Here is a 26,830-nt window from a genome sequence, read left to right on the forward strand (position 1 = left end):
CAAGTAAAATAATTTTTAAAAATATAACTCTGCATTTTTAAATTTTCTAAACAACACGCAATGTAGATTTTCCTGGCGATATCATTGTTTTGTGGTTAAATTTCAAACAGAATCAGGTACTTTCACTTTAGCAGAATTCCCATTGTCACACAATGCATTTTATCACAATGAAACATTAGTATCTTAGAAGCTCAATAAAGGTCGCCACTCTGTTTGAGATGAAAGATTGCTTTAAAATTTGAAAGATACCTACAGAACAAAGAACAAAGGCATTACTAAAAAATGCTGATAAGTACAACTTATCACCATTTGGGGGGGGGGGATTTAAGTGCATCAGGAGAAGAGATTCTGAAATTTATCACATGAATTTTTACTAGAGCAAAGGTAACAGATAATGTAATCTGGAGATAAAAATATGAGTTCGCCGCTTTGAAATTATTCATCATTTGTTATCGTTTGCTCAAGACGTGTTCCGCCTTCAAGAGAGATGTAAGTAGTCTTGTTTTGAATTTTTCAGTTTTTCGGAACTCTTTCGATCTTTCAAAAGTTTAAAACATTTTTTTTAAATTGTATTAATTTTCCTTTAGTATTTTAAATTAGAAGATATTTATTTCAAATAATTAATTGGAAAAATGAAACCATTTTGCTATTACGATATTGTGAATTGATATGATGATATGGGATTTTTATAAAATATCTTCTTGTTTATAAAGTTTTTAAAAAAATTGCTGTATTTATAATGAAAAAATACTAATTTTGCAAAATCTCACCTTTATTAAGGCTCTGAATTTTTAAAAAAAATCATTTATCAAAAATATAGATATTAAAAAAAAAGTCTCATATAAATGATGTTTTGATAGAAAGACTCTGTAAAACTGAGAATTTAATAATACTTTTACCATGCATTAATGTAAATTACAGTAGTTTTCTTATGTTTGAAATTTGTTTATGGGTTTTTTTTCTTATAATTAATTTCTTTGCTTGATATTTTTTAACATCTATATTTTTAGTAACAAACAATAATGTGAATTGATAAATTTAAGAATTATGTATGAAACAAATGCTTAGTTATAGTTTATTATTAACATTATACGAATTGGATTACCATTTTTTACACTTTTAAAATTTTTAATCGTTATTCTATCACTGGGAAAACAAAATGCATTACCTAATTATAATATTTAGGGAATAGTTACTTGGAATAAATTAAAAACATTATTAATCAAGTTGCATTTAAAGCTTATTAAAGAAAATGTTCTTTAAAGATGAATTATTCACGAATTTAATGCAAGAGTTCATTTCTAAATTAATCTAAAATCTGTTATACTTAAGTAGTTATTAATAGTACTAATGTTTAATGTATACAATATTTAAGGGGACGATAGATTCTATTAGAGATTTTTGTGAATTATTCCCATAGTTTTATGAAATTTTTTATGCACATTTATTAAAATATAAATACTTCAAATTTCTTAAAAAAGCATTTTAAAACAAAATATATATATTTTTAAAAAAATTAAAAAGTATATAATATTTTTTTAAATTCAAAATTTTCTAATTCACATAATTTTTAATTTTTTTTTCCTATTAGTTTTTCCTTATTACTCGATGTAAATTTATTTGGGACAAAACTGTGCAAGATCTTCTAATTCGAATTAAATGCTAATTTAAAAAAAAATCATTTTTATGCACACTTATTGAGTTTTCATAGGAATTTTATGTTTTTATGAGCTGAAATTCACTTCTAACTATCTAAACAAACTCTAAACATAAAATGCATACCCTATTTTCTTTTAATGTTTGACTTTATTTTCAATTTCGTTTAATTTCTTCAAAAATTAAAACACCTGGAACATTTCAAAGATATTTAAATCAAATTACAATTTTATTTTGAAAAAAAGTCATTAAAATGTGTTTTTCCCCTGACGTTTCAAATATTTATTTTATTGATCAATATATTTTATAACACCATTTTAGCTGAATATAAATTTATATTTTGGTGATGAAAGGATAAAAATAAGATTGCACGTTTTCGCACATTTTTGCTTTTTTCAAAATCCACTTTCTTATTAAAACAAGAAAAAATTTCGAAATTCGTTTCAAATGAATGAAAATATCTTATTTTTACTAACTTTTATGTAATATGATTTACTTCAGGTATGTAAACTTGCACTTTTTTAAATATATTTTCGTTGTACTGATGAAGGGCTGAAGTGGTAACATTTTGCACAGTTGCTTATTACCTATTGAAATCCAATACTTCGTTTTTCTTTCCTGTACAGGAAATATAGAGAAAATAGTGAAATGGATAAAAAAAATTCTCACTCAAGATTTAGGCGAACTTTAGAACTCCATATGTTCGAAAAACAAAGGTTTCGAAAATGACCGTCCGTCTCTACCATCCATCTCTCTTTGAGAAAAATAATTTAAAAACTCTTTTAGCTAGACAGATGAAATTTTGTATATGGTGTCTTTTCAAAATTTATAGATTTAAAACACGTTTTGCACAAAATCTGTTCATAGAAAATTTGATTGCTTGGCTGTTCGACTTTAAGTTAACACGGTAGATTGAAATCGAAGAGAGCTAAGTGAATAAAATTCGGTGCATAGATTTAATGCCTATATTGCAGACATCTGCCAAACTTTGAGCCAAATTCAACAAGGCGGTGACCGTCTGTCATCTGTACTTTCAGCAGTATGTAAACGCGCTAATTCAAAAATGCAAAGACTTAAATGTATCATATTTATTATATAGTTTTGTGACAACAGTTTTAGTTTTCTGTCAAATTTTGTTTAAATCGATTGCTAAGATAGAGGGAAAAAAATTCACCTATGTTATAGAGTGAACAAGAATGTTTTAAGGAGTAATCCCACCGGTTTAAGACTGGTATCACCAAGTGTTAAAACTCATAATAATTGATCAGAAATCGAAACTTTACTCAAATAATTACTTTATTTATTAAGATGCAATTAATATTAAAATTTTTTAATAGTTCCTAATTGAAAGTACTAAACGGGAAACGCTTAGTTTTGTTTAGTACTGTTTCTTTAGTTTTAGCTTGAGTTTATAATCAAATATCTGGTTATAATGCATAAATATGAAAAAAAATAATAAAACGCTGTAAACAATTCAATAAAAAAATTAACCTTGAATGGTTGTTCAAAGGAAAGAAATATTTAAGAAAAACTGTTTAATCTGGAATTAAAAAATTTAGAATAAATATATTTTGGAAGATTTGAAGAGAAAATCAATGAGAATATATCAAAATTTTATTATGAATTTGAATTAATTCAAAAAAATAAGATGGATTTCGCATTCTCCTGGATAACTTCTGAAAGTATCATTAAAAAAATATTTATATTATATTTTTATTTTTTGTTAAATGTATAATCGCGAGACTTATTTAATTATATTAAGTTATAGAATATATAGAATATTATAGAATATTAAGTTATAGAATATATAGAATATTTATATTAAGTTATAGAATATATAGAATATTATAGAATATTAAGTTATAGAATATATAGAATATTTATATTAAGTTATAGAATAAAGATTTTGCTTTTTGTTTGCTGAATAACATTTGGAGAGAGAGGGTGAAATTATGTTATCTAAAAAAAACGTAATTAGAAGGATTAACCAAAAAAAGTAGCTTTCAATGACTCTATGATGTTATTAAATAACACCCTATTAAGTATTTTCACATATAAAGGGTTCAGAAAATTTAAATAAGATCTGAATTTGCCATTATTCGTGTAAAAAGTGCTGAAAACCCTTTTAAAAGGGTTTTTTAAGTGCTGGCAGCCCTTTTTTGTCAATTTGAAAGCTAATAGTTTAGGGTGAGTAAATTTCAATTATAATTTGCTTTTATATTATTTATTTCCCTGTATTTTGCTTTTATATTATAAAATAACAATATTTTACTTTTATATTGTGCGTGTGCTGACGTTCTGGCATAGGGGTAGAGCGTCTTCCCTGTGATCTAGGCGTCCCGATTCGGGTATGGTTGTTCTTCGGTTTTCTATCCGTGAGGTGCGTGATTGTGCTCTACAAAAAGCGGTTTTGCAAGCGAATGTAATGTATGAAGAAAATAAGTCGTACTCTTGGCCCTAGTTGACGCTACTGAAAAAATAAGAGACGCTCACTCGGCTTAAATCGCTGACAGGTAACTCTCAGCGGGCTTGTAAAGTACCATAAGTAACAACAACTACAAATTGTGCCTGTGATCGTAATATTCCTGATTAATAAATTTGTGCATAAAAATGTATGGAGAAGATTTTTTTTTGCAGCTTAATTACTTTTTTATTGAAATTCTTATTTCGATTGCAGGAAGAATATTTATTTATTCTGTGTTTTCTTCTTCACTTTCATGGCAATATTACATGGAGCCAGGTCTGCAAAATCAGGTTGCTTGGAAAAGGAGAAAGCTCTAGCTTTACTTGAAACAGCTGAAAATTTTCTGACGAAAGCACGATACAATTATCCGTCTTGCAGTAAGTTTCAAAAGGTCTTTATAATGATATTTCGTACCTTTAATTACTGAATAAAATCGAAATTTTTACTCTATAAATATAAAAATCTGACTATTTATTAAATAAATCGAAAATAACTAGCATTTATAAAAGCCTGAGTTTTAATAAATCACCATAACTATGCAATTTTAGAAACTTGCATAGGTTTTTTGTTTCTTTTTTAGAATTTCTAAAAAAATTTGTTTTTTAGAAGTAAATTACAATTTATACCAAATGCAAATTTCTAATTTATATTTATGCAAAATATTCAAATTGTTTTCCTAATTGCAAGTTATTGCATCTTAGATGCAATACAATATTCGCGGGATCTTATTTATGTTTTTCTTAACATTTCCTTCTTTCATTTGGTGATGTACAAAAGCTGAGAAAATGATATTTGGTTTTGACTTTTGAAAGGTTGTTCACATATTCAATGCAACAACGGCGTAAAAAGCAACAATTTTTGTTTAAAAAAAGTATTAAGAAAAAGTTTTTAAGCTATGTGTGTGCGTGTGTGTTTTTAAATATTATGGTGTGTTTATACTCGGCCAGTTATAAGACGGCCAATAAGCAGCGTAGGCGTAGAAAGACTGAAAAATGCTCTACCGTCGATGGCAAATATTGTCCCGACGTAACAACAACATGCCTCTGTATTTTTCTCGTATTGTGCATGCATTTGTTGAATTTGGCTGGTTTTTTGGTGTGGAAAAAAAGGATCACTTATCATAGACTAATTCCTACACTTTTTGTTGTTTGTTCTTTCTGATGTGAAGTTGTGTTTTTTTATTTCCTTTTATTTGCCATTTCTTTTCTATAGTTTTCTAATGTTTAGATATGATGACTTTTATTTTTATTTTATCATGATTCTTTGTGTAAATATACATAATTTGAATACGATACGCAGTGAAAAAGAAAAATTCAGGGACGTCAAAAAACAATTTATAGCCAGGCATTGAATGCCTGAAACTATTTTATGAAATTGTGGCAAACATAAATCAGTCCCTTTCTGCGCGTGCGCTCTTGTTGGCCGTCTTATAACTGGCCGAGTGTAAACACAACATCATTTTAAAAACTCTTTTGTTTGCGTGGTAATTGAATATATAGCAAACCTATGTAAATTTCGTGAACGCAGGAAAAAATACAATTGTTCCGTGCATCGCATGATTAATCGGCTGGTAGAAACATGCATCTTACACCACAACATCATCTTAACGAAAGCAGGATCGCCGCATATTCATAAAATCATGAAATCATATGAATCCTGAAATCAAAATATACATTTTTGAAAAAACATTTAAATCGATTACATTTTTTTATTTTTTTCCGCATTTCCCCATGATCTTGTATTTTTTAGAATCTCTTTTTTAACTTTAAGATTTTACTTCATCCTCATAATTTATAAGAATTAAAAAGCATATATTGAGCACATGCATAACTTTGTTTGAAATTAATTAGTTATTTAACCCTTAACTGCTGAAGAGCGGTTCACTGGGGAACTGCGACTGGGAACTTAACTGGGTAAGTGAGATGAAAGTTCGCATTCGGCTGATTCTGATGTGCATGCTTAAATATAATAAATTTTTCTAGTGATAAAATATTTTGAAAAAATTCTAAATTATATCAATATACCAAAAGAAATATCTACAGAATTTATACGCTAACTTTCATACTAATATTTAACCTCTATGTTTAAAATGCCCTCAAAAACCGATAATGCTGATACAAAAAGAGTCAATTTTACCCATTGTAATTTTTTAATTTTTATTCTTCAATTAATTGTTGAATTTTCCATTATATTGTTTTTCTATATACCTTTGTATATTGGAAAAAAAAGTATGATTTAAAAATTGTAAGTAATATACTTTTTCGAGAATATTATTTGTTAAACATGTAACTTGAGAAGAAAATGTATGTTCCAACGCAATTATTATTTAAATGATAATATATTTTTAAAAAATTCCAAAACATATTTTTATATCTAGAAAAATATCTGCAGAATGTATTGGCAGATTTTCATACTAATACTTTCATTAGAAAAATTTAATTTGTGTGCAAAGAAAATGCGGTCTTGAAGACCGCACTCCCTAGTTAAGTCCTAAATTTTTACCTCTCCAGTTAAAGGTTAAAATAAAAGTACTTTTAAAATATGCAAAAATTTGTTATAAATTAAACAGGATTACTCATTAAACAGGATTTTCCAAATAATGCTTAATTATTAGTCCATTTCCAGTCACTAAATTAAGTTATTGAAATCATAATTATTTTACCATAAATTTTACTGATTTTCAGAGGAATTAAAATTAAGTAACTTTAATACGAAGCATTATGAGCAAAATCTTCCTTCCGACGAACTATTTTTATTATAAAAGAAAAATTACCTTCTTGTAATATTTTAATGTTTATTTAAAGTAAAGTTTAAATATAAATGTTTTTTTATTAAAGAATTTTATTTGTATGACACAATTCCAATGTTACTGATACTAATTTAATGTTTTTCCAGAAAAGAATTTAAACTCCACAGATGAGGCAGATTGTGATAGTGAAAAATCTTTGGCCTACATTGAAATTTCAAAGAAGCTGATTTCCGATGTAAGAGAAAACTTCCCATCATGTACGTAAGCGGGCGTTTTAGTTTAGTTACATTGCATTTATATAGATATTAAGTTATAAACAGTGAAGTTCGGCTGTCAAAAAGTTGAAAGATCTAAAGGAAAAAAAGGATTTATCTGCATATTCTAAAACATTAACTTCGGGATTAAGGACAACTAAACAACTCGAAGCTTCTGGTAAATTAAAATTTGAATTCAATATTTATTTTTTAAATATAACAACCTAATAATTAAAATAGAAATAGAAATTAAATAAAAATATAGAATTAAGTAAAGTATTAAGTACTTAAATAAGTAAAAATGTCAATAAATTAAAATATTCATTTTAATGTAAAAGTAGTTTTATAAACATTCTGTTGATAACAAATGGAATAAAGAATTTGAACAATGAAATCAAATGACATATTTTACATGAACATAAAAATAATTTATAAGGTAAACACATTCTCATTGCTAATTTTTCTGAAAACGTTGTATCTACCTGAATGCCTAAATAAATTAAATGCCTTCACAAATTATTTTTGTTGCTTTCTAAGGATCCGCATTAATTAACCAAAACAATTCATAAATATTAAGCAATAATTTACAGTTTTCTAATTTCATCTTCGATTTAACTAATATGAATTCGGAATATGAACATTATTTCAATACTATGCTATTATCAAATTCAAGCGCTAGAAAAATATTTCCATTGTAATAATCAATATTTGCAATCCAAAATTTTAACTAAATATAAATGTAAGATTATTGTTTTAATATAAATTTAAATGTTGTTAACTTTTTGCCAGTTTTGAAGAGATACTTATTCTTGTGTCTAATATTTTACGAGAATCTAGATTATTACAGGATTTGGTAAGTAATAGATTTACGCATATCTAATTTTAAAATGATGTGTCTTATGTTTTCCGTGCAAAGATTGTTAATTATTCCATTCATAGTTAGATATAAGTGCAAGATCAAGCTAAAGAAAATCTCAAGATATAAAAACTTATTAAAATATCATTGGCAAAAGTTTTGAAGAACAATGATTTATCTTTCCATTCTTTTTGCATTCTTTTATTTAAGAGAATCAACAAGATTTTCTGAAAGAAATGAAACACATTGTATTAAATATAGTAGTATTAATGCTTTAGATTATTTTGTATATATTTTCACACATTCTATGAACTTCTTTCACGATAGAATTAGATACGCATAAATTAAGTATAAAATTGAAACAGAAATTATAAATCAATTTGCCAACTGAAGTAATACTTTTAGGTTCTAAGCCTAGTGTAAATGACGATCAAGATGACGTAAAAGAGGAGAAACACAGTGACTGTTCTGAAATTCTAGAAACTGGGAAAAATAAAAGTGGAGTCTACACAATATGGCCGAGGGACTTTCCAGCTGAAAAGTCACTGAACGTCTATTGTGATATGGAGAAAGATGGGGGAGGATGGACGGTAAATTTAGTTATAAAGAAACTAACCTTTTTTTCCTTTTATTTATATAGATTTCAGAAGTTGTACCATCCAAATGAAAATTAGGGTGATTGTACTGTGTAAAGAGGCTAGTAAAATCATAGTATTACTAAACTATGAGATTCGGTTTTCACATTCCGATACAAGATTCAGAAAGCAGATTAACTATATCTTTGAAAAATCACATAAGTAATGTTGCATTTGTAATCAGGGATTTCAATAAAAATCTAATATTCATTGGTAAGATAGACCTTCAAATCTTGCAGTTGTCTTGAAATCTATTGAGGTGTCTTTATAATATATTGATGAAATCCGTAAAAAAGAACATAATTTTTAAAATAAAAAATTCTGAAGCACAGAAATTGAATTTTACTATCATTGAGAAATAAAAACCAATTATAAATTACGTTCTGAAAATGATATGTTTTGATATTTAATACCCATATAAAATTAGATAAGAAACAACATCTATAATCATTAGACATGGAGAAATTCGATAGCCCAAATTTCACAAACTTGAAATTACGCGGCTCTTAAAATTCAAATAATATAGAAAAAAAAATGTGTTATATAAATATTTAAAAGAATTATTTGGATAATTTGTTTCATTTAATGTAACTTGTATTTTTTTTAATGAGATTGTTATTTATTTTTCAGCCATCTTTTTCTCAGATTTCAATAAATAACTCTAAAGCAGTTTCGAATAAAATTCCCAACACTGCTTTTCCTTGCTGTGATAAAATTAAAACCATTGTTTAATACGTAATCAAATCCTTCACTAGTGATATTTTGCTAGTATTAGACTTCCAATCTTGTGTGCTGAAGTGGGTATCCGCATATGTAGACATCGAGGGTAATGAGTGTGCGAATATTTTGACCAAAGTGGCACGAAATCTTGTCCAACTACCATCACACTTGCAGATACGAATGCTGTGTCCAGACGTAGACTTATAAATCAGACGTCTAGGAAGCCTTTAATAAATGACTTTGATTTTCCTAGAAATGTAAAACTACACTGGGTAGATTAAGAACAAATCACTATAAGTGAAAGAAGATTCTTCCTAATAGGACAAGAACCTAATTTATTGCAATAACTGCCGGAAACTCATCTCACACCGAGACACATCTTCGAGTGCCCATCTACTACCACAAATATTTTAAGGCATGGTTGGTTGACGCTGATGGATCCACTTCATTTATAGTCCTGAAGCACCAAAGCTGGCGGCAGTGATCCTCCGAAACTTTAACAATGTCTCAGACTTTCTTTCCTCACTTTTTGCATTTCCGTGGACACGACAACCACATTAACGTTCCAAGAAAAGAATTCCTTCCTCTTTATCTTTAATTCAATGAAAAAGTTTTATTCTTCTCTTTAATCAGTAGAATGAAAATCACGAGGAGAATTTTAAATGTAAATATCAATGTTTGACTGAATTAAAAGACGGTAGCAATTTAATGAAGCTAATCAAATCTAAATTATTGTCATGCCATGATTCTCTTAACTATACATTAGAAACTTAAACAAATATTTTTCCTACCTTTCATAATCTAGTATATAAAAATGAATTTTTGTTGGTTCGTACTTTATGCGCTGCCATACCATTCAACCGATTGTACTGAAACTTGGTCAAGTTATTGCTTGCGTCTGCGCTAAGATTATAGGCATATTATAGTTATCATATAATAATAATAAAACGAATAAATAAATATTTGTTTATTCGTTACTTACGAGCTGCTGTATCGTTCAACCAATTGCGATGAAACTTGGTCAATATATTGCTTGCACATGTGCGAAGATAATAGGTATAGTACAGTTATCCTACCTAATATATGAAAATGAAATTTTTGTTCGTACCTTATGCGCTGCTGTATCATTCAACCGATTGCGATGAAAATATCATCTTCCCTAAAGCACTTAAATAATAAAATAAAAAAAAATAGAATAAATATTATTTATACTTATTCTTTATGTATCATTCAATTCCAAAGAACGTTTTCATTGTTGACAAGAAAATAAATATCATTCTTTCTCTCATTCCTTATTAAATAATATAGCTATTTCAAATTTCAAACGATATTTCCAAAATTATTTCTTCTACAGCAGCACCGTGCTGTGTACCAGCTAGTAAGAAATAAATTTCTATGTGTATATATGTTACCGGCAAATGAAATGCTACCATTTTATAGAATGCATAGGCATTGTATATAATGCCGTACATTTTTAGGCAAATTATGAAATATGAGAATTATAACATATCTTCCCTAGGCATTGTATATAATACCTAGACATTCTAAAGAATGACAAATGTTATCACGGCAAAGTATGAAAAAAGATCCTGATAAAGGTATTTACACAAATGATATGCATTTCCCAAAAATACAAATGTTATTCTAAAAAATGAGCATAATTAAACAAAATAATTAAAGTAGGTAAATAAAAGCTGTGCATGAAAGTTCTACACAATCAAATTTATGCCTTTCTGATTAAGGTAAAAAAATATTTTATATGAATAAAAAGGAAATTTCAATTAACCAACTTGTTGCAACATTGTAGGTTTAAATGAAATTTGTAATTGCATTTCATTAAATTTTTCACGCAAAGACATTTCATAATTTGTCTCTTTGTCTTACATATACATTTGATGAATTTGGCCTCTTCCTCTGAACCGAGCAATTGCAATTGACCGAAGAGAAATTTCATTGTAAGCAATATCTTCATTCCTAAGCAAGTTCTTAGAGCAGAAAGAGAATTGTGATTTCGCATATACGTATTTTAAAATTCCTCCAGAAGTTCCAAAACGGTAGAAACTTCCTATGCCACACTCATTATAATTGCCAATATACTGCCAATTTCATACTTTGCCGGTTTCTCCTTTTGTATCCGATAAATTGCCTCGGAAATGTGTGAAATGTGAGTCATTTTATACATTGCCGGTTTCTCCTTTGGTATTGGATAGATTTGCCTCTGAAATGGGTGCAATATGAATCAGTTCATCCTTTGCCGGTTTCTCCTTTGATATCCAATAGATTGCCTCGGAAATGTGTGCAATATGAATCATTTCATCCCTTGCCGGTTTCTCCTTTGATATCCAATAGATTGCCTCGGAAATGTGTGAAATATTGCCACATTGAAAATAGGCAGTCGACTCGCCATGGCCGAATGATCACAGCAGTGGTCTTGTAATTAAGAGATCATTAGTTCGAACCCCGCTAGAGACAATGCGATTCATTGTTTGTATAAATATTTCATTCCTCTATTTTATGTTTTCCTTTATTTCATGTTCCAGCATATTCTGGACCTTTCTTTAGTTTACCAGAAAAGTATTCTGGAACTTTCCCTGCTAATATAAAAGCAGAAGATCTGTTAGTCACTATGTTCTGAGTTCAGAGTTGAGTTAATATATTGGTTTAGCTCTACTTCTTGTGTGTGTCATTGAATTCCATACTAAAGTACCTACATGACAATATGAATCATTTCATACATTGCCGGCTAGTTTCAGCTATAATATACAACGCCTTAGGCATTATATACAAAGTATGGCGGACTTCATACTTTGATGGTAACATGTACATCACAACACTCAGACAAAGTGTAAATCATATCTCTTAATTACTGTACTGTAAAAGAAGGAAATAACATAAATGATAGGGTAATGAGATAAACAGATGAGCTGTCTATGAAATATAAATGCTTATTTATTTTTACATATTTCTCGAAACAGGGATGTAAATAAAAATATTCTGTTGAGTCATAAAAACTAAAGGATGTTTTAAATAAGTAATGACACAAATTTATTTCCTAGATGATTCAAAGAAGAGGGAAATACCCTGTTCAACAGGATTTCAATCTAGATTGGGAAAGCTATAAGAATGGTTTCGGGAACTTAACAGAAGAGTTTTGGCTAGGTACGTAGCTTCGCACTGAATTTAATTAGGTAAATTAATAATAATATTTAAAAGTTTAAATAAAAGCTCATAAAATATAAAGTAAATAAATATTGAAAAGTTCATGAAGAATTTTGATTAATTGTGTAATTTTACGCACATTTTATATCAGATAATTATTATTAATAATCTAAGAATTTATTTAAATGAGCCTTCAATATTACCATAATATTTTTTTTAATTTATTTATTAAACATGCCTTATTTATTTATTTATTTATTTTTGGCAATTAACAGGTAATGAAAACATTCGTCTTTTGTGCCTGAAAGGATGTAAAATCCGTTTCGATCTTCAAGATGGAAAAGGAGTAGAATATTTTGCAGTTTATCAGAACTTTAACTTGACAACCAACAATTACCTCATTAATATCAGTGGCTACTCAGGAAATGCAAGTAAGTAAATTTAATAAAATTGGAAATTTCTTAAAAATTACTGAAATTATTATGAATATTTAGAGAGAATTTTAAAGTAATTGCAAAACGTAAAAATACGTAACTCTTAACACACAAAAAGTGAGTTTGGCCATCAATGCATTAGGGAATTACTGAAATTAAATTACTGATACTGAATGAAACTGAAATTAAATGATTACTACTGAATTACTGAAATTAATTGACTGATAGAAATTTTTTTAAATTGCACTTTGGAAGGTAAAAATTGCACAATTCAGTATCAAATTCATTTTCAATTCAGTATTAAATATATATATTAATTTCCTTTATTTTAGACAGGGATACATAAAAGTTCGTCGATTTTTCATTATTTTTGAACTTGCTTAAAGCATTTAGAAATATGTTTAAAAGTATTTTACAATGATATTGTTTATTAAAACTATAAAAAAAATGCTCTGGAGAATAAAAAAAAATTTTTACTTTAGAAGCTAAAAATTGTATTCTTCAGCGTCAAATTCCTTTTCAATCCATTATCAAATATATATCAAATTCCTTCATCTTAGACATGGGTAAATCAAATAAGCGTAAATTTCAAATTGCTTTTAAACATACCTTAAACATTTAGAAATATGAATAAAAGTACTTTTTAATGATATTATTTATGAAAACTATAATAAAATGCAGAAAATTAAAAATTTGACACATTAGAATATAAAATTTGTAATTTGTCAGCATTAAATTCCTTCTCAATTCAGTATCAAATATATATCAAATTCCTTCATTTTAGACATGGATAAATATAATAATAGTAAAATTTCCATTATTTCTGAACATACCTAAAACATTTAGATATATGAATAAAAGTATATTACAATGATATTATTTATGAAGACTATAAAAAATGCTCGGCAGAATAATGAAAAATTTTCATTTTAGAAAGTAAAAATTGTATACTTTAATGTAAATCTTTCCCAGGTTGACGGATTAAGCTGAAAAATGTTTAAAAATTTAAAGCACTGTAATTATTTCGCTATGAAATTAAGATATTATATTCTACGTCTATTTTTCGAATCTTTCCAATGAATTTAAGTAAAGATATCTTATAATTTATTAATTCAAATTGTAAATTATGAATCTTTAATGACCGGTACTATTTTCTGATTTTGTTTAACAAATGTGCTACATTTTTGACGATATATCACCATATCGTTGAGATCTATCGAATAAGTGCTAATTACACAGTCATGGACCCACATCTTGTCCCATATTTAAAAATTCTTTAGCGCATTATACACATGAAGAAGTTAAATATTATTTGTATAACGACATTAAAAGAATTAACTACATCAAATAAAAGGAAAAAAATGATTAAAATTACATTTCATTCCAATAATGCAAGAATTTGTAAGTCATTAAAAGTTAAAAAGTTTTATTATTCTGAAATGAAATTTGCGTTAAGCATTTTATTCAAAAATTCAGTTTTGTTCAACTGAAAAAATGAATTAATTTTTTTCTTTTGCAGCTGACGCAATGCATCGTCTGAATCTATCTGAATTTTCTACAAAAGATAGAGACTCCAGTGGCAAAGCTAAGGAATATCAGTCAGGATGGTGGTATGGAGGAAATTACTATAGCAATTTGAATGGCATCTACCAACCAGGTAAAAATGGCAAACAATACGTTTACTGGTGGAAATCGTCAAATGACTATAACAATTTGGCATCCGTGGAAATAAAAGTGAAGCCAAACTAAATCGAACCTGCATTATGCGAAAATGCGTTTCCATTCATTTATATGCTACTTGCTATGCTATAGCATGATGTAATTCAATAAAAAATGTCTTGATTTGTATTGAAAAATAAAGCATAATTATTTTTTAATAAAAGGAATAATTATAATACTTCTCTCTGATTATCTCAGTCAGCTAATGAACACAGTTCAGTAAATGTAGTTGTAGAGGGACGAAGATCTTTATTATTGTAGAGGGACGTAATTATTATTATTAGAGAATTATTATTAGAGTAATTATTATTGTAGAGAGACGTAATTATTATTATTAGAGTAATTATTATTGTAGAGAGACGTAATTATTATTGTAGAGAGACGTAATTATTATTATTAGAGTAATTATTATTGTAGAGAGACGTAATTATTATTATTAGAGTAATTATTATTGTAGAGAGACGTAATTATTATTATTAGAGTAATTATTATTGTAGAGGGACGATATTCTTTAGAACTTCATTATGTGGTAGATGAAAATAATGGACAAGTTTCAGGAACAGTTATTTAATTATTTTCTGAGTTTCATGTTTCACTAGACAAAACAAACACGAATACGAAAATACTCACTCACTCACTAAAATGCAATCTAATAAGGATCCCCAAGAAGGATCATGGGAAATAAACATGGATGTTAATAAGGTAACGCCATCTGTTGTTTCAAAAGAGAATGTAGTAGAGTTATATAAACGCTATATTATTAAATTTTTAAAGTTGATTAGAATTTAAAATATAATAATATTTGATGCCTAAAAGCATTTTAACATATCACAAAAAAAATTCTTTCTTTTAGACTTCAAATTTGTAAATAAAAATGGTTTTTAAAGACCTGGTTTTATGAAAATCGAGTTCAACAATTTAAAATATTTGTAAATTATTAGAACCCTTGATTTTTCTGTTAATTTCATCATTTTTTTCTTTCTTATTCAAATTGTATCTCTTTTTAAATTGATTTTTTTCATTTTACATTTATTTCCCTGTTATGTCATTTTTGAATAAATTCATAAATATTCACCGAATCATATCTGACCATTACAAACTAGTGCACATTATGCTTTTAAAATCATAATGTTATTTCTTCGTATATTCTATTTAGCGCAACATACATGACTTCTTCTATTTTCATCAGCTGTCCAATAAGAAAATCTTGCATTAAGATTTAATGCGAAGTGAATGCTCTCAAATTTTGTGATTTATGCCTAAAATTCTTTTAAACTGAATCTTGCCGAAGTTCTCTTTGACAATATAAAAGAATTCAAAACAGCAATATACTTATAGATTAGAATAACAATGGATTTTTTTTGTCCATGTCCTAGTTTCTTAACGAAAATGTAAGCGGCTGCTAAAAATATAAATGGAAAATGGAATGGAATGGTTTAATAGCTAATTTTTATTTTCTAAACTTAGCAGGTGAGGGCATGGTTTGGAACATTTGGTCAAGATAGATTTAGTACAATGGTAGTACGACTTTAGGATGTTCATTCATTAAAATATTGATAGGCAGCCAGTTTGGAAAAAACATCAATCAATCTTTTAGCACAGTTTATATACTAATGATGTATATAAAAATTGAATTATATTTTGTATTATTGATTTGAAATAATTTAATAAGAAAAAGAAAATGAAAAGAAAAAAAAAGGAATAGCCCAGGATCGAACACAAAACTCGTAAATACTATGATAATATCTATTTAATTTTTTCTTTAATTCTAACTTAAATTTGCTTAAATTCTAATTTTGATTTAATTCTAACAGAAACAAATAAAAATCAATTTGAGGCTGCCTTTCTGGATTTAAAAATCGAAATTGCTAATGATAAAATAATAATTGGTATCTACGATAAAAGGGATGAATTCAACTTTAAAATAACAAAACTTTGTAATTATCATTTCAATCTAAACTCTAAAATTTTCAAAAATCTAATTTTTTCACAATTTAACAGGATCAAAAGGGTTTGCAATAATAAAAATTCCTATACTGAAGCATTAAATAACCTCATTAAAAATTTAATTAATAATGAATTTCCAAGAAACTACTGTAATGTCAACTTTTTGATTAAACAAAATATGATTTGGGATTAATCCTTTACTTAAAATAAAAATAGAACTTTCCTTGCATATTAGATCACTCAATAGATGGCGCTGGGACACTACAATTGTTTTTTTACCTTAAATGCGTTAGCTTGGGGTTTTTAAAAAAGCGGGAATCACGATCGATAGTTTAAAATTTCTTTGCCTGCTGCTTGTATGTTCTTTACTTTTTGTCTTTCATTACTTTTTTCATTTAGTGTTATTATATGGTATATTTGTTATTGTATTTTTGCTTATAAGTGGATGTATTTTTCTAATTTATTGTTTTGTATTATGATTTTGGAACGAGGAATCATTATTTGACTTCTTAGTCTGTATTCCTTCACAGAAAAAATCCCTTTTTTTGAATCCCTGCCTGAGGCTGACCCTTGTAAAAGTCTTCAGGCTGGATTCTTTTTTTTTTTTTTATTTGGTTTAATTTGAATTTCCTATTAACTAGATTTTTATTACTTTTGTCTCAATTCATCTGTGTTTTAGATGTAGCTGTATTTGCGCTCTCTAAATACGATGATGTTTTTCCTGTTTCATTTTCGGTTATAGAGTGAATAAGAAATAATTTCTAGCTGCGATTCCGAAACTATTTCGTTTCGTTTTAGTTTTAGTTTCATTTTCAAAATATTTCTTACTTTCATTGGTTATATATATATATATATATATATATATATATATATATATATATATATATATATATATATATATATATATATATATATATATATATATATATATATATATATATATATATATATATATATATATATAATTGGGTTTATTTATTCTCATCGGTGACTGTGCCATGATAAAGATTATTCAAGATATATGTGTAATATCTATAGTATGATCCTAATAACAGCAAAAATTTCTGTTCTACGATATTTGTTTTTATTACTTCGACTATAGCAACGCAACACAAAATATTGAAAAAAAATTAATAATTTATAATACAAAATCTTATTTTTTTCCAGCGTTATCTTTTGCTTCCATTCATAAAACAAGACACCACTATATCCAACCTTTCAAATCTCTGATTAAATATATATATGCATGCAGGTTGTCTAAAATTAAAATTCACCTTTGAAAGATGCCGGTATTCATGAAAACTGGGTAATGGCTTAATGAATTGATAGAAATTTTATCCAGCAAAAAATCTCCATAAACCATTACTAAATGGCGTTTTGTAACTTTATAAAGAGCATAGCAAGAATTTACAAAATGAATAATTTCCTGTATATAAATAGCTCTGTATGATGTATACCATTTTCTGTTGCCATATGGAAGAGTAAAATCGCATGTTCAACTTTTGAAATCAAAGTATTCCAGGAAATGATTATACACATGGTGTATTGTCCTATATTTTAGTTCAGAGATACATGTGAGGAGATCATGATAGATTAAGTCTTTGAGCTATTTCCAAAACCAGAAGTTACAAGGATTCAAGTCTGGTGATCTGTGAGGCCACAGTTTAGGGAAAATACGGATGATAATTGAATAATCACGAAAATGTCGGCTGAGAACTTCTTTAACACAAAGGGTGATGTGAGGAGGAGTACAATCCTATATAAATAGTGCTGTTGGAAAACATCGTCTAGCATGAAGTGACAGAATCATGGATTGCTCCAACAACAATTTGTATCACTAACTGGTGACAGAGCATTCGACAGAAACTGCGGCGTTGAGCTCTTTAAAAAATTAGACTGAGAATGAATGAAGCAGCAAAGCCGCACCAAACCACTGCATGCGAATAGTGTAATGGCATTAGCAGCTATCATGTGAATTTGTTGTTGTTGTAACCCAAATCGGGAATTGTTAATAGCATTACCCATATGGGTAGAGAACCTCGTTCGTGCACAAAGTTACTACTTACGCAACATCCTTTGAAGAATTTCTGTTCTGTTCTGAAGAACAGTTTCTGCAATATGCCGAAAATATTTGTTCTGCGCATTGAAACAAGATATCATGTCTCTTATTATTTGCGTCTCTAGATCATCCACTGCTTGTGACACAGATTCATCATCTTTCTGGATGAACGGACAATGATACTGTTGTTTAAATTCTTTTTTTTCCTACTCGGATAGTGACAGGACTTCAATTAGACCGAAATTCCAAGAAAGCATCAGTATCAGAGTCATCGTTTTGATATGACAATTTCACTAGTAAAACACTTTTCTGCATAGCTAACGTCATCTTTGTTGACATGGAAACAGTATAACTGAGATTTGATTATGGCAGTTTTATATCACGTATCCTGCTGCATAACTTCGATAACGACATTTGCATATGCTAAAAGGATTTATACTGCGCCATATGGAGATGGTCTTAAAGAATTTCTGGAAGATATAACTCCTGTCATTTCATTACGCCATAACATAATTTTCCTGAAATTATATTACATAGTATTTTATTTTGATGTTCTCACAAATGTGAACTTTAATTAAGGGCACCTTGAACGCACACACGCACACGTACACACGCATCCACGAACGTGCACCCACACACACACACTCACGCACACGCACCCACCCACACACCCACACACACACACACACACACACGCATACACAATTCCATCTTGAGCTGAAGGTGTTTGTCTGTTTTGACATTTTTTCCTGGAATTATATAATCCTTTGCACTTTTATTAAATGACAGGCCATAAATTAAAAAAAAAAAAATGAGTAACATATTCCTCCCTGCAAATGGACACCTCCCAATAATGAATGAAACATCCGGTCCCGTAACTGTCCATTACTCCGGGCCATAAAGGGGGTTCATGAGCCTCTGAAAATCTCCTCACCATTAATTGCAGTTTGGGAGAAATGTAGGTTTGATAATAATATATATAATATAAATGTAGAGACTTATTAACTCTGGCTCGAAAAACAGGCCTCTACTAATCGGATTATATATCAAATCAAATATCTCTCACGAACCCTAGGAGAAAGCCCGGTTGAGATTAATGCTTAGAGATGGCTCATATTACAAGAATCACACACTAATTTAGCATAAACGAATTTAATGAACTGGACGAACGGCTGGGCCGCTTTACATCAATGAACGGTATTACAGTACTGAATACAGTTTTAATGGCGGAAATCATAGTTTTTTATTGGCTGTTGAGTGATGACGCGATCGCCGCCAGTATGACGCTCCGTACACCACAATCGACCGTCCTGATGAACTTGACGATTTGACTTTTCTCAGATTAATGCCCTCGTCAATCTGAGAAAGAATCTGAAAAACTCAAAAAAGAAAATTTTAGATTTTTGCAAAACAGGAAAAAAAGTAGGTGCTTTATGCAGTTGTAGACCAAGACTTCATATAATCTGCTGCTGTAGAGGTATGGTTGGGGCCTTTGTGGATTACCACTTTCTCCACTAGGTACCTCTCGTGTGGCTTCTTCGTTGTGATTCGATAGGGGCCACGGAACTTCGGACGAAGCTTCAAACCACTGCCGAATTTAGTCCTCTGTATGGCTACAAAGTCCCCTGGATTGTATTGAGTAGCTTTCTTCCTGTGCTTGTTGTAAGATCTTTTATTCTCTCCTTGAAGGTGCAAGATGTTCTGCCGCGCTTCTTCACGAATGTCTTCGTGGCTGTCAATGACCAATTGCTCATATTCTTCCTGTAGGATGTCAAGAATTTTCTGGTCATTTTTAGGCTTTATTTGCACACCGATCATGAGTTCGAAAGGTGTAAATCTTGTACTCCGTGGAGCAGTAGATTTAAATACACGTTGTGTTACTTAAACATGAGTGTACCACTTCGTGGGATCATTGATGGAAAGTTTGGCAAGCAGGGGGATAAGAGTTACATGAACTCTTTCCACCTTTCCATTTCCTCGAGGTATTCTTATGGTAATTTGAATGTGATTTATATTTTGATCCGCGCAATAGTTTGTGAATTCCTTGGAGGTAAATGCGAAACCTTTATCCGTGATGATACGTATGGGATTTCCAAACACTGCTTCCTGCAATTGCAGTTTCGTAATTGCCTCATTTGCAGTGACACCTTTAACAGGATATAACCAAACAAACTTTAAGAATGCATCTATTACGCTGAGAATATGATTGTAATCTTGATTGGTTGACACTAAGGGTCCAATAAAATCAACATGGTAAAGTACTTAGAGGAAAGTTTTCCTTCGGAATCGAATGTGAGAACCCTTCAGGTTTACCACACTTTCGGTTGACTAGGATGCATTCGGCACAGTTCTGTATTACCGATTCAATACTTTTTTGCATATTCGGGAAAAAATTGCCATGTTCTATAATGTTTTTAGTTTTCTCCACGGTGAAGTGCCCTTTTGAATGAGCGTTCTTAATTATTTAGTGTTTTATTAGTTCAGGTATTACAAGCAAACGACGGTTGTCCTGACATTTATACAAAATGGTATTTTTTACCACGAAATCAATTTGGTTGTTATCTTTACATAGTTCTTTCAATTTTTTTATGTATTCATCTGACATCTGTGTCACATGCACTCGCGCTTTTAAATCATCACAAAGTGCAATCATGACTGTTGGGTATCTACTAAGTGAATTAACGTGACGCATTTGACTGCCTGAGCGATGTACTATCTCATAATCAAAATCTTCGAGGAATAAAACCCAACACGCTATTTTAGGACTTTTTTATTAATAGTCTGAACGCAGAGCAGTCAGTGACAATTTTAATTTTAGTTCCTAAAATGTAAGTACGGAATTTTGCTAATGCTTTAATAACAGCTAAAACTTCTAGTTCATAGCTCGATAAGTTTTCTTCCTTAGGTGTGGTTTTTTTTTTTTTTTTTTTTTTTTGCTCATATAAGCTCTAAGATATATCATCGTCGTCAACTTGAAGAAGGATTCCACCGTAACCTAATTTGGAAGCATCTGTATGGAGTTCCAGTTTGGAACCTGGTTTGTACAGATGTAAAACTGGATCTTGAGATAAAGCTCTTTTAAGGGTCTCAAACGCTTTTATTTGAGGGGGACCGAATTAAATGTTACATTATTTCTAAGTAAATCGCTTAGAGGTCTAGCTATTAAAGCATTATCTTTAATGTACTTCCGAAAATATCCCGATAAACCCAAGAATCTTTGGATTTGTTTTTCATTACGTGGTTGAGGAAAGTTTAGTACTGCTGAAGTTTTTTCAGTTGATAATCTAATTTGTCCATTTACGATAACTTGACCAAGAGAGTTAATTTTTTCTTTCAGAAACTGAAATTTTTTTAGATTTAACTGTAGGTCAAATTCAGAGGTTATGTGTAAGACGCGTTCCAATTTTTGAATACTTTCAGAAATGGTTTGAGAGGGGATGATAATATTATCCAAGTAAACAATTAAAGTTCCGTCATCTATTAATTCTTGAAAAATTATTTGAATACAACGTTGAAACCTAGCAGGTGCATTCGTAAGATCGAAATAACATTTTTTTAAACTTAAATAATCCTTTATGGCTAATAAATGCCGTGTACTTTCCGCTTCCTGGAGTCAAATCAATATGAAAGTAAGCATTTTTGAGATCTAATGTGGAGAAAATTTTGCCTGATATAACTTATCAAAAATATCTTCTGTATTTAGTAGATGAAATTTATCTTTGATTGTTTTCCTGTTCAAAGAACGTAAATCAGTGCACAGTCTGGGTTCGCGATTTTTACGTTTCACTAACACAATTGTAGACGCATAATCAGAATAGCTTTTTTCAATGATAGCCTGGGCAAGCCATTCCTCGATTTGTTTTGTAACTTGTTGTTTTTCTATGAGAGCAAGTCTACGAACCGGTGAGGTCAGAGGGATGTCATCAGTTAAAATAATAGATATTTGCAAATCTATAGTAAGCGATTGTATTTGGAGATTAATTTGAAATTAAATTAATTACATGATCTTTCATATTTTTATCAGATAAATACCCTATATCAAAATCATTTTAAGAATAAATATTTAAAACATTTGTGCATACTGTTAAACAGTGACTTAACTGATAAAAGCAGGCCTGAAACATATCTTATCCTGTCGCGTATTGTAGCACTTTCACTTTTTGAAAATGGCAACATGTAAAAATCAGAGTCAAAATAAAAGAATATAAAGAGGTTGCTCTCAGTTTAGATGTCTGATCATTTTATTTTTTAAAAGCTTTATTAGGAAAAAGGGAAACAGTTTGTTTCTGCAAATCTCAACATTTGATGATCTCGGTACGTGATTTATGAAAATAAGCAAGAAAAATACAGGTCAGTCAATTTATTTATCTTTTAGTAACGGATGTTTTGAGCGTTCAAGGTCAGACGATCTATTACATTTTGCTTTCGTATTTTGTCTAACTTAATGGAAATGGAAGCACTAATTCAGAGACGAAAACCTATAAGAGCATCTTTTACTAGAATATGTAATGGAATTAAACTTGAAATAGATAAAGAAAACCCAGACGAAGAATGTCTAAGATCAAAATTGACAACTTTAGAACGTTTGTCGGTAGAAATTTGTTCTTATGATATTCAAATTTTAGATTCAGAATATTCTTCTGAAGAGCAGTTTAACAGTGAGTGGGAAAGCGTCGAAGAATACAAAGAAAAATTAGATTTTATTAAAGTTAAAGTGGAAATGTTCTTTTCGAGCCAAATTGCGCAATCCGTCGCCAGTGTGTCTCCAAACTTAAACAAACGAAAACTCAAGCTGCCTGAAATAGTATTAAAACAATTCGGTGGGGACATTAAAGATTGGTTGCCATTTTGGGGGCAATTCCAACGAATTCATGATGATAAAGAAATTCAGAACGAAGACAAATTTCACTTCTTGATCCAAGCTACTATACCTAGTACTAGACCACCTGACATTGTCAATAGCTTCCCGGCAACCGCGGAAAATTATTACAAAGTAACAGAAAGCTTGAAAAATAGATATGGATGGGAAGAGCTTTTAGTGGAATTTTATATCCGGGAATTGTTAAGTCTCATTATTAAAAATGTAACTGAGCAAAGAAAAAGGTGCAAGGTGTCCGACCTGTATGACAAATTAGAATTGTATTTGCGTTCATTGGAATCAATTGGAATGACAAGCGACAAATATTCTGCCATGTTATTTCCACTCGTTGAATTGTGTATTCCTGAGGAGTTATTAAGAGTTTGGCTGAGAAATCATGTATCAATAATTACAGAAGAAAATACTTATTCCGAAAAATTAAAACAATTATTGTTATTTTTGAGAAATGAAGTTGAGGGAGAGCAGAGAATTTCTCTGGCAAAGGCTGGGTTTAAATTTGATTTTGGTGCACGAAACGAAGTTAGAAGGGATAAAAGGTTCCAAAATGAAGATTCCGTGCCAACTGTGAATGAATTATTTTCAGGCCATAAGAAAACATTTAACCTTGAGGAAAAGAACTCTTGCATTTTTTGTGAGAAACAACATGAAAGTCAAAATTGTTTTGTGGCTCAAAAAATGACTTTAACTCAAAGGAATGATGAAATTAAGAAGAGGAATGGATGTTTCATCTGCCTAAAAATTGGACATAGGGCCAAGCAATGTAGGTCAACTGTTCGATGCTTGATATGCTTAAGAAGATATTGGGCTGTAATGAGTCCAGAGTTACAAACATGTAAATAGAAAAATGATGATAAAATTAAGGAGGAGGATGAACAAAAGGTATCTTTAGCAAGTACCAGTTTTAGTTATCCAGATGAAGTGTATCTTCAAACTTTATTAGTGAATATCGAATATAATAAAAAGCAGAAAACGGTAAGGGCACTGATTGACACAGGATCACGGCGTTCATATATATTAAAAGAAACGGCTGAAGAAATTGGGTGCCATTCTAATGGAACAGAAACTTTGATTCATGCTCTTTTTGGAGGAGCCACAACAAAGAGAGAAACCCACAAACGTTATGAAGTGCCTCTTAGTAGCCTATATGGAAATTATTCTAAAAGATTAAACCTTTTGGAACAATTGAAGATTTGTGGACCAGTGAGCAGTTTGCAGCCTGGACCATAGATAGAAGAAATGAAACAAAAAGGTATGAATGTCTCTGATGTTGGAAGAAAAGATTTGAAAATAGAAATCCTTATTGGAGCAGACGTCGCAGGTGCATTGTTGACGGGAAAAGTTCACAAATTAGAAAACGGATTGGTTGCTGTAGAATCTTTGTTCGGATGGACAGTTATGGGTAGAATGAATTATTGCACTTCAGAAAGTAACGTGTCTATGTCCTCCCTGATAACGTCCATGTTGGTTCACAGTAGCGACATAGAAAACTTGTGGAAACTAGATGCCTTGGGAATTACAGATTCCAAAGAAAATGGAAGTGATGTTGAACTACAAGAAGCAGTATGGGATCATTTTCACAAGACCCTAAAAAGAACATAGGATAGATATGAAGTCTCTTTAACATGGATTAATGTGTAAGACAAATTACCCAGTAACAGAGAAGTAGCAAAAAAAAGACTAATTTCCGCGACAAAGAAACTCGTGTTGAAAGATAAAACAGAAGCTTACAATGCAGTGTTCGAAGAATTGGTTAAATCCGGAATAATCGAAGAAGTACCAGAAGAGGAGAAAAGTGTGCACAGCCATTACTTCCCACACAGGCCGATATTCAAAGAGAACTCTAGAGCATCCATAAGACCAGTTTTTGATGCTTCGTGTAAGCAGAAGGAGTTTATTTCCCTTAACGACTGTCTCGCAAAACGTGAAAATTTAATTGAATTAATAATACAAAGCTTGCTTCTTGATTTCAGACGAGGAAAAATAGGAATTATTTCAGATATCAAAAAAGCTTTTCTTCAGATATCTATTCAAAAAATTGATCGTGATTTTCTGAGATTTCTTTGGTGGAAAGATTCTGAACATATGGAAATAAGAGAATTTCGACACTGCAGAGTAGTTTTTGGATTAAAATGCAGTCCGTTTTTATTAGGTGCAGTGATTAATTCGCATTTGGATCAGTGTGATACTTCTCTAAAAGAAACAGCTTCAAAATTGAAATCTTCATTTTATGTTGATATCTGTGTCATCTCAGTCAATTCGAATGAAGAAGCAGAAGATTTTATTACAAAGTCAACTCGATTGATGGCAAGTGGTAACTTCGACTTGAGAGGGTGGGAGCAGACAGAGAAGAGCAATGTGAAATTGACAAAAAGTGAACTACTAAAAGTTATTGGTCTTATGTGGGATAATTTTGAAGATTCACTGTTTTGTGACATACCTAATATCGACTTAGATGACATCATAGTGACAAGACGAAACGTGTTATCAATTGCACAGAGAATCTTCGACCCAATCGGTTTTAGCTGCCCTTTCACGCTTCGACCAAAGATATACTTGCAAAATAGTTGGGAAACTAAATTAAGCTGGGATGCAGAGCTGCCTGAGGAAATCAAAAGAAAATTCTTGAAATGGGTTAAGGAATTGCCCTTGTTAGCATCAGTAAAGATTCCTAGGCAAGTTACTCAGACAGATGGGCAATCTTTTAGCCTCCATACATTTTCCGATGCTTCACAGGGATCTTATGCGAGTGTAGTATTTTTAAGAAGCCAAAAATCAGATGAAGTCAAAGTTACATTATTGCAAGCTAAAGCCAGAGTAGCTCCGTTGAAGAAAACAACTATACCAAGACTTGAATTGCTTGCTTGTCTTATCGGAACGAGATTGGCTTCATTCATTAAGAAGAACCTCAAGGTCGTAATTTCAAAAGAGCATTACTGGACCGACTCTTCGACAGCACTCTTCTGGATAAAAAAGAAGAAAGATTTAGAAGCTTGGGGAACTTTTGTGAATTACAGAGTTTCATAAATCAGGAACCTGACAGACTTCAGAAATTGGCACCATATACCTGATACAGAAAATCCAGCCGACATGCCATCAAGAGGATGCTCAGTGAAGAAACTTATTGAATCCAGATGGTGGGAGGGGCCTCATTGGCTAGCATTGTCGGAAGAAGAATGGCCTCATTCTGCGCCAATCGATGACAAATTGGAGGCTAACAAAGAAAAATGTACAGAAATAATGACGTCATTAAACCATGTTGATGATTTTTCTTCACGAGTCTTCAACTACTTTTCAAAATA

General features: G+C 30.1%; 2 protein-coding genes across 2 annotated transcripts; both read left to right on the forward strand.

Moving 5' to 3' along the window:
- The first annotated feature begins 364 nt into the window (after positions 1 to 364).
- On the forward strand, positions 365 to 14,816 carry LOC129971118 (techylectin-5A-like). Its single transcript, XM_056084607.1, has 7 exons — positions 365 to 489; positions 4,334 to 4,497; positions 7,016 to 7,126; positions 8,385 to 8,569; positions 12,391 to 12,493; positions 12,769 to 12,924; positions 14,447 to 14,816. Coding segments are annotated over exons 1-7 (951 nt in total). The 5' UTR covers positions 365 to 487; the 3' UTR covers positions 14,677 to 14,816.
- Positions 14,817 to 25,613: 10,797 nt separating this feature from the next.
- Positions 25,614 to 26,555, forward strand: LOC129971918 (uncharacterized). The gene has a single exon (XM_056085896.1). It carries the CDS (start codon positions 25,614 to 25,616, stop codon positions 26,553 to 26,555), a length of 942 nt encoding a protein of 313 aa, XP_055941871.1.
- Positions 26,556 to 26,830: the final 275 nt, after the last annotated feature.

This window comes from Argiope bruennichi, chromosome 6 (genome assembly GCF_947563725.1).
Source record: "Argiope bruennichi chromosome 6, qqArgBrue1.1, whole genome shotgun sequence".
In the NCBI taxonomy this organism is placed as follows: domain Eukaryota; kingdom Metazoa; phylum Arthropoda; class Arachnida; order Araneae; family Araneidae; genus Argiope; species Argiope bruennichi.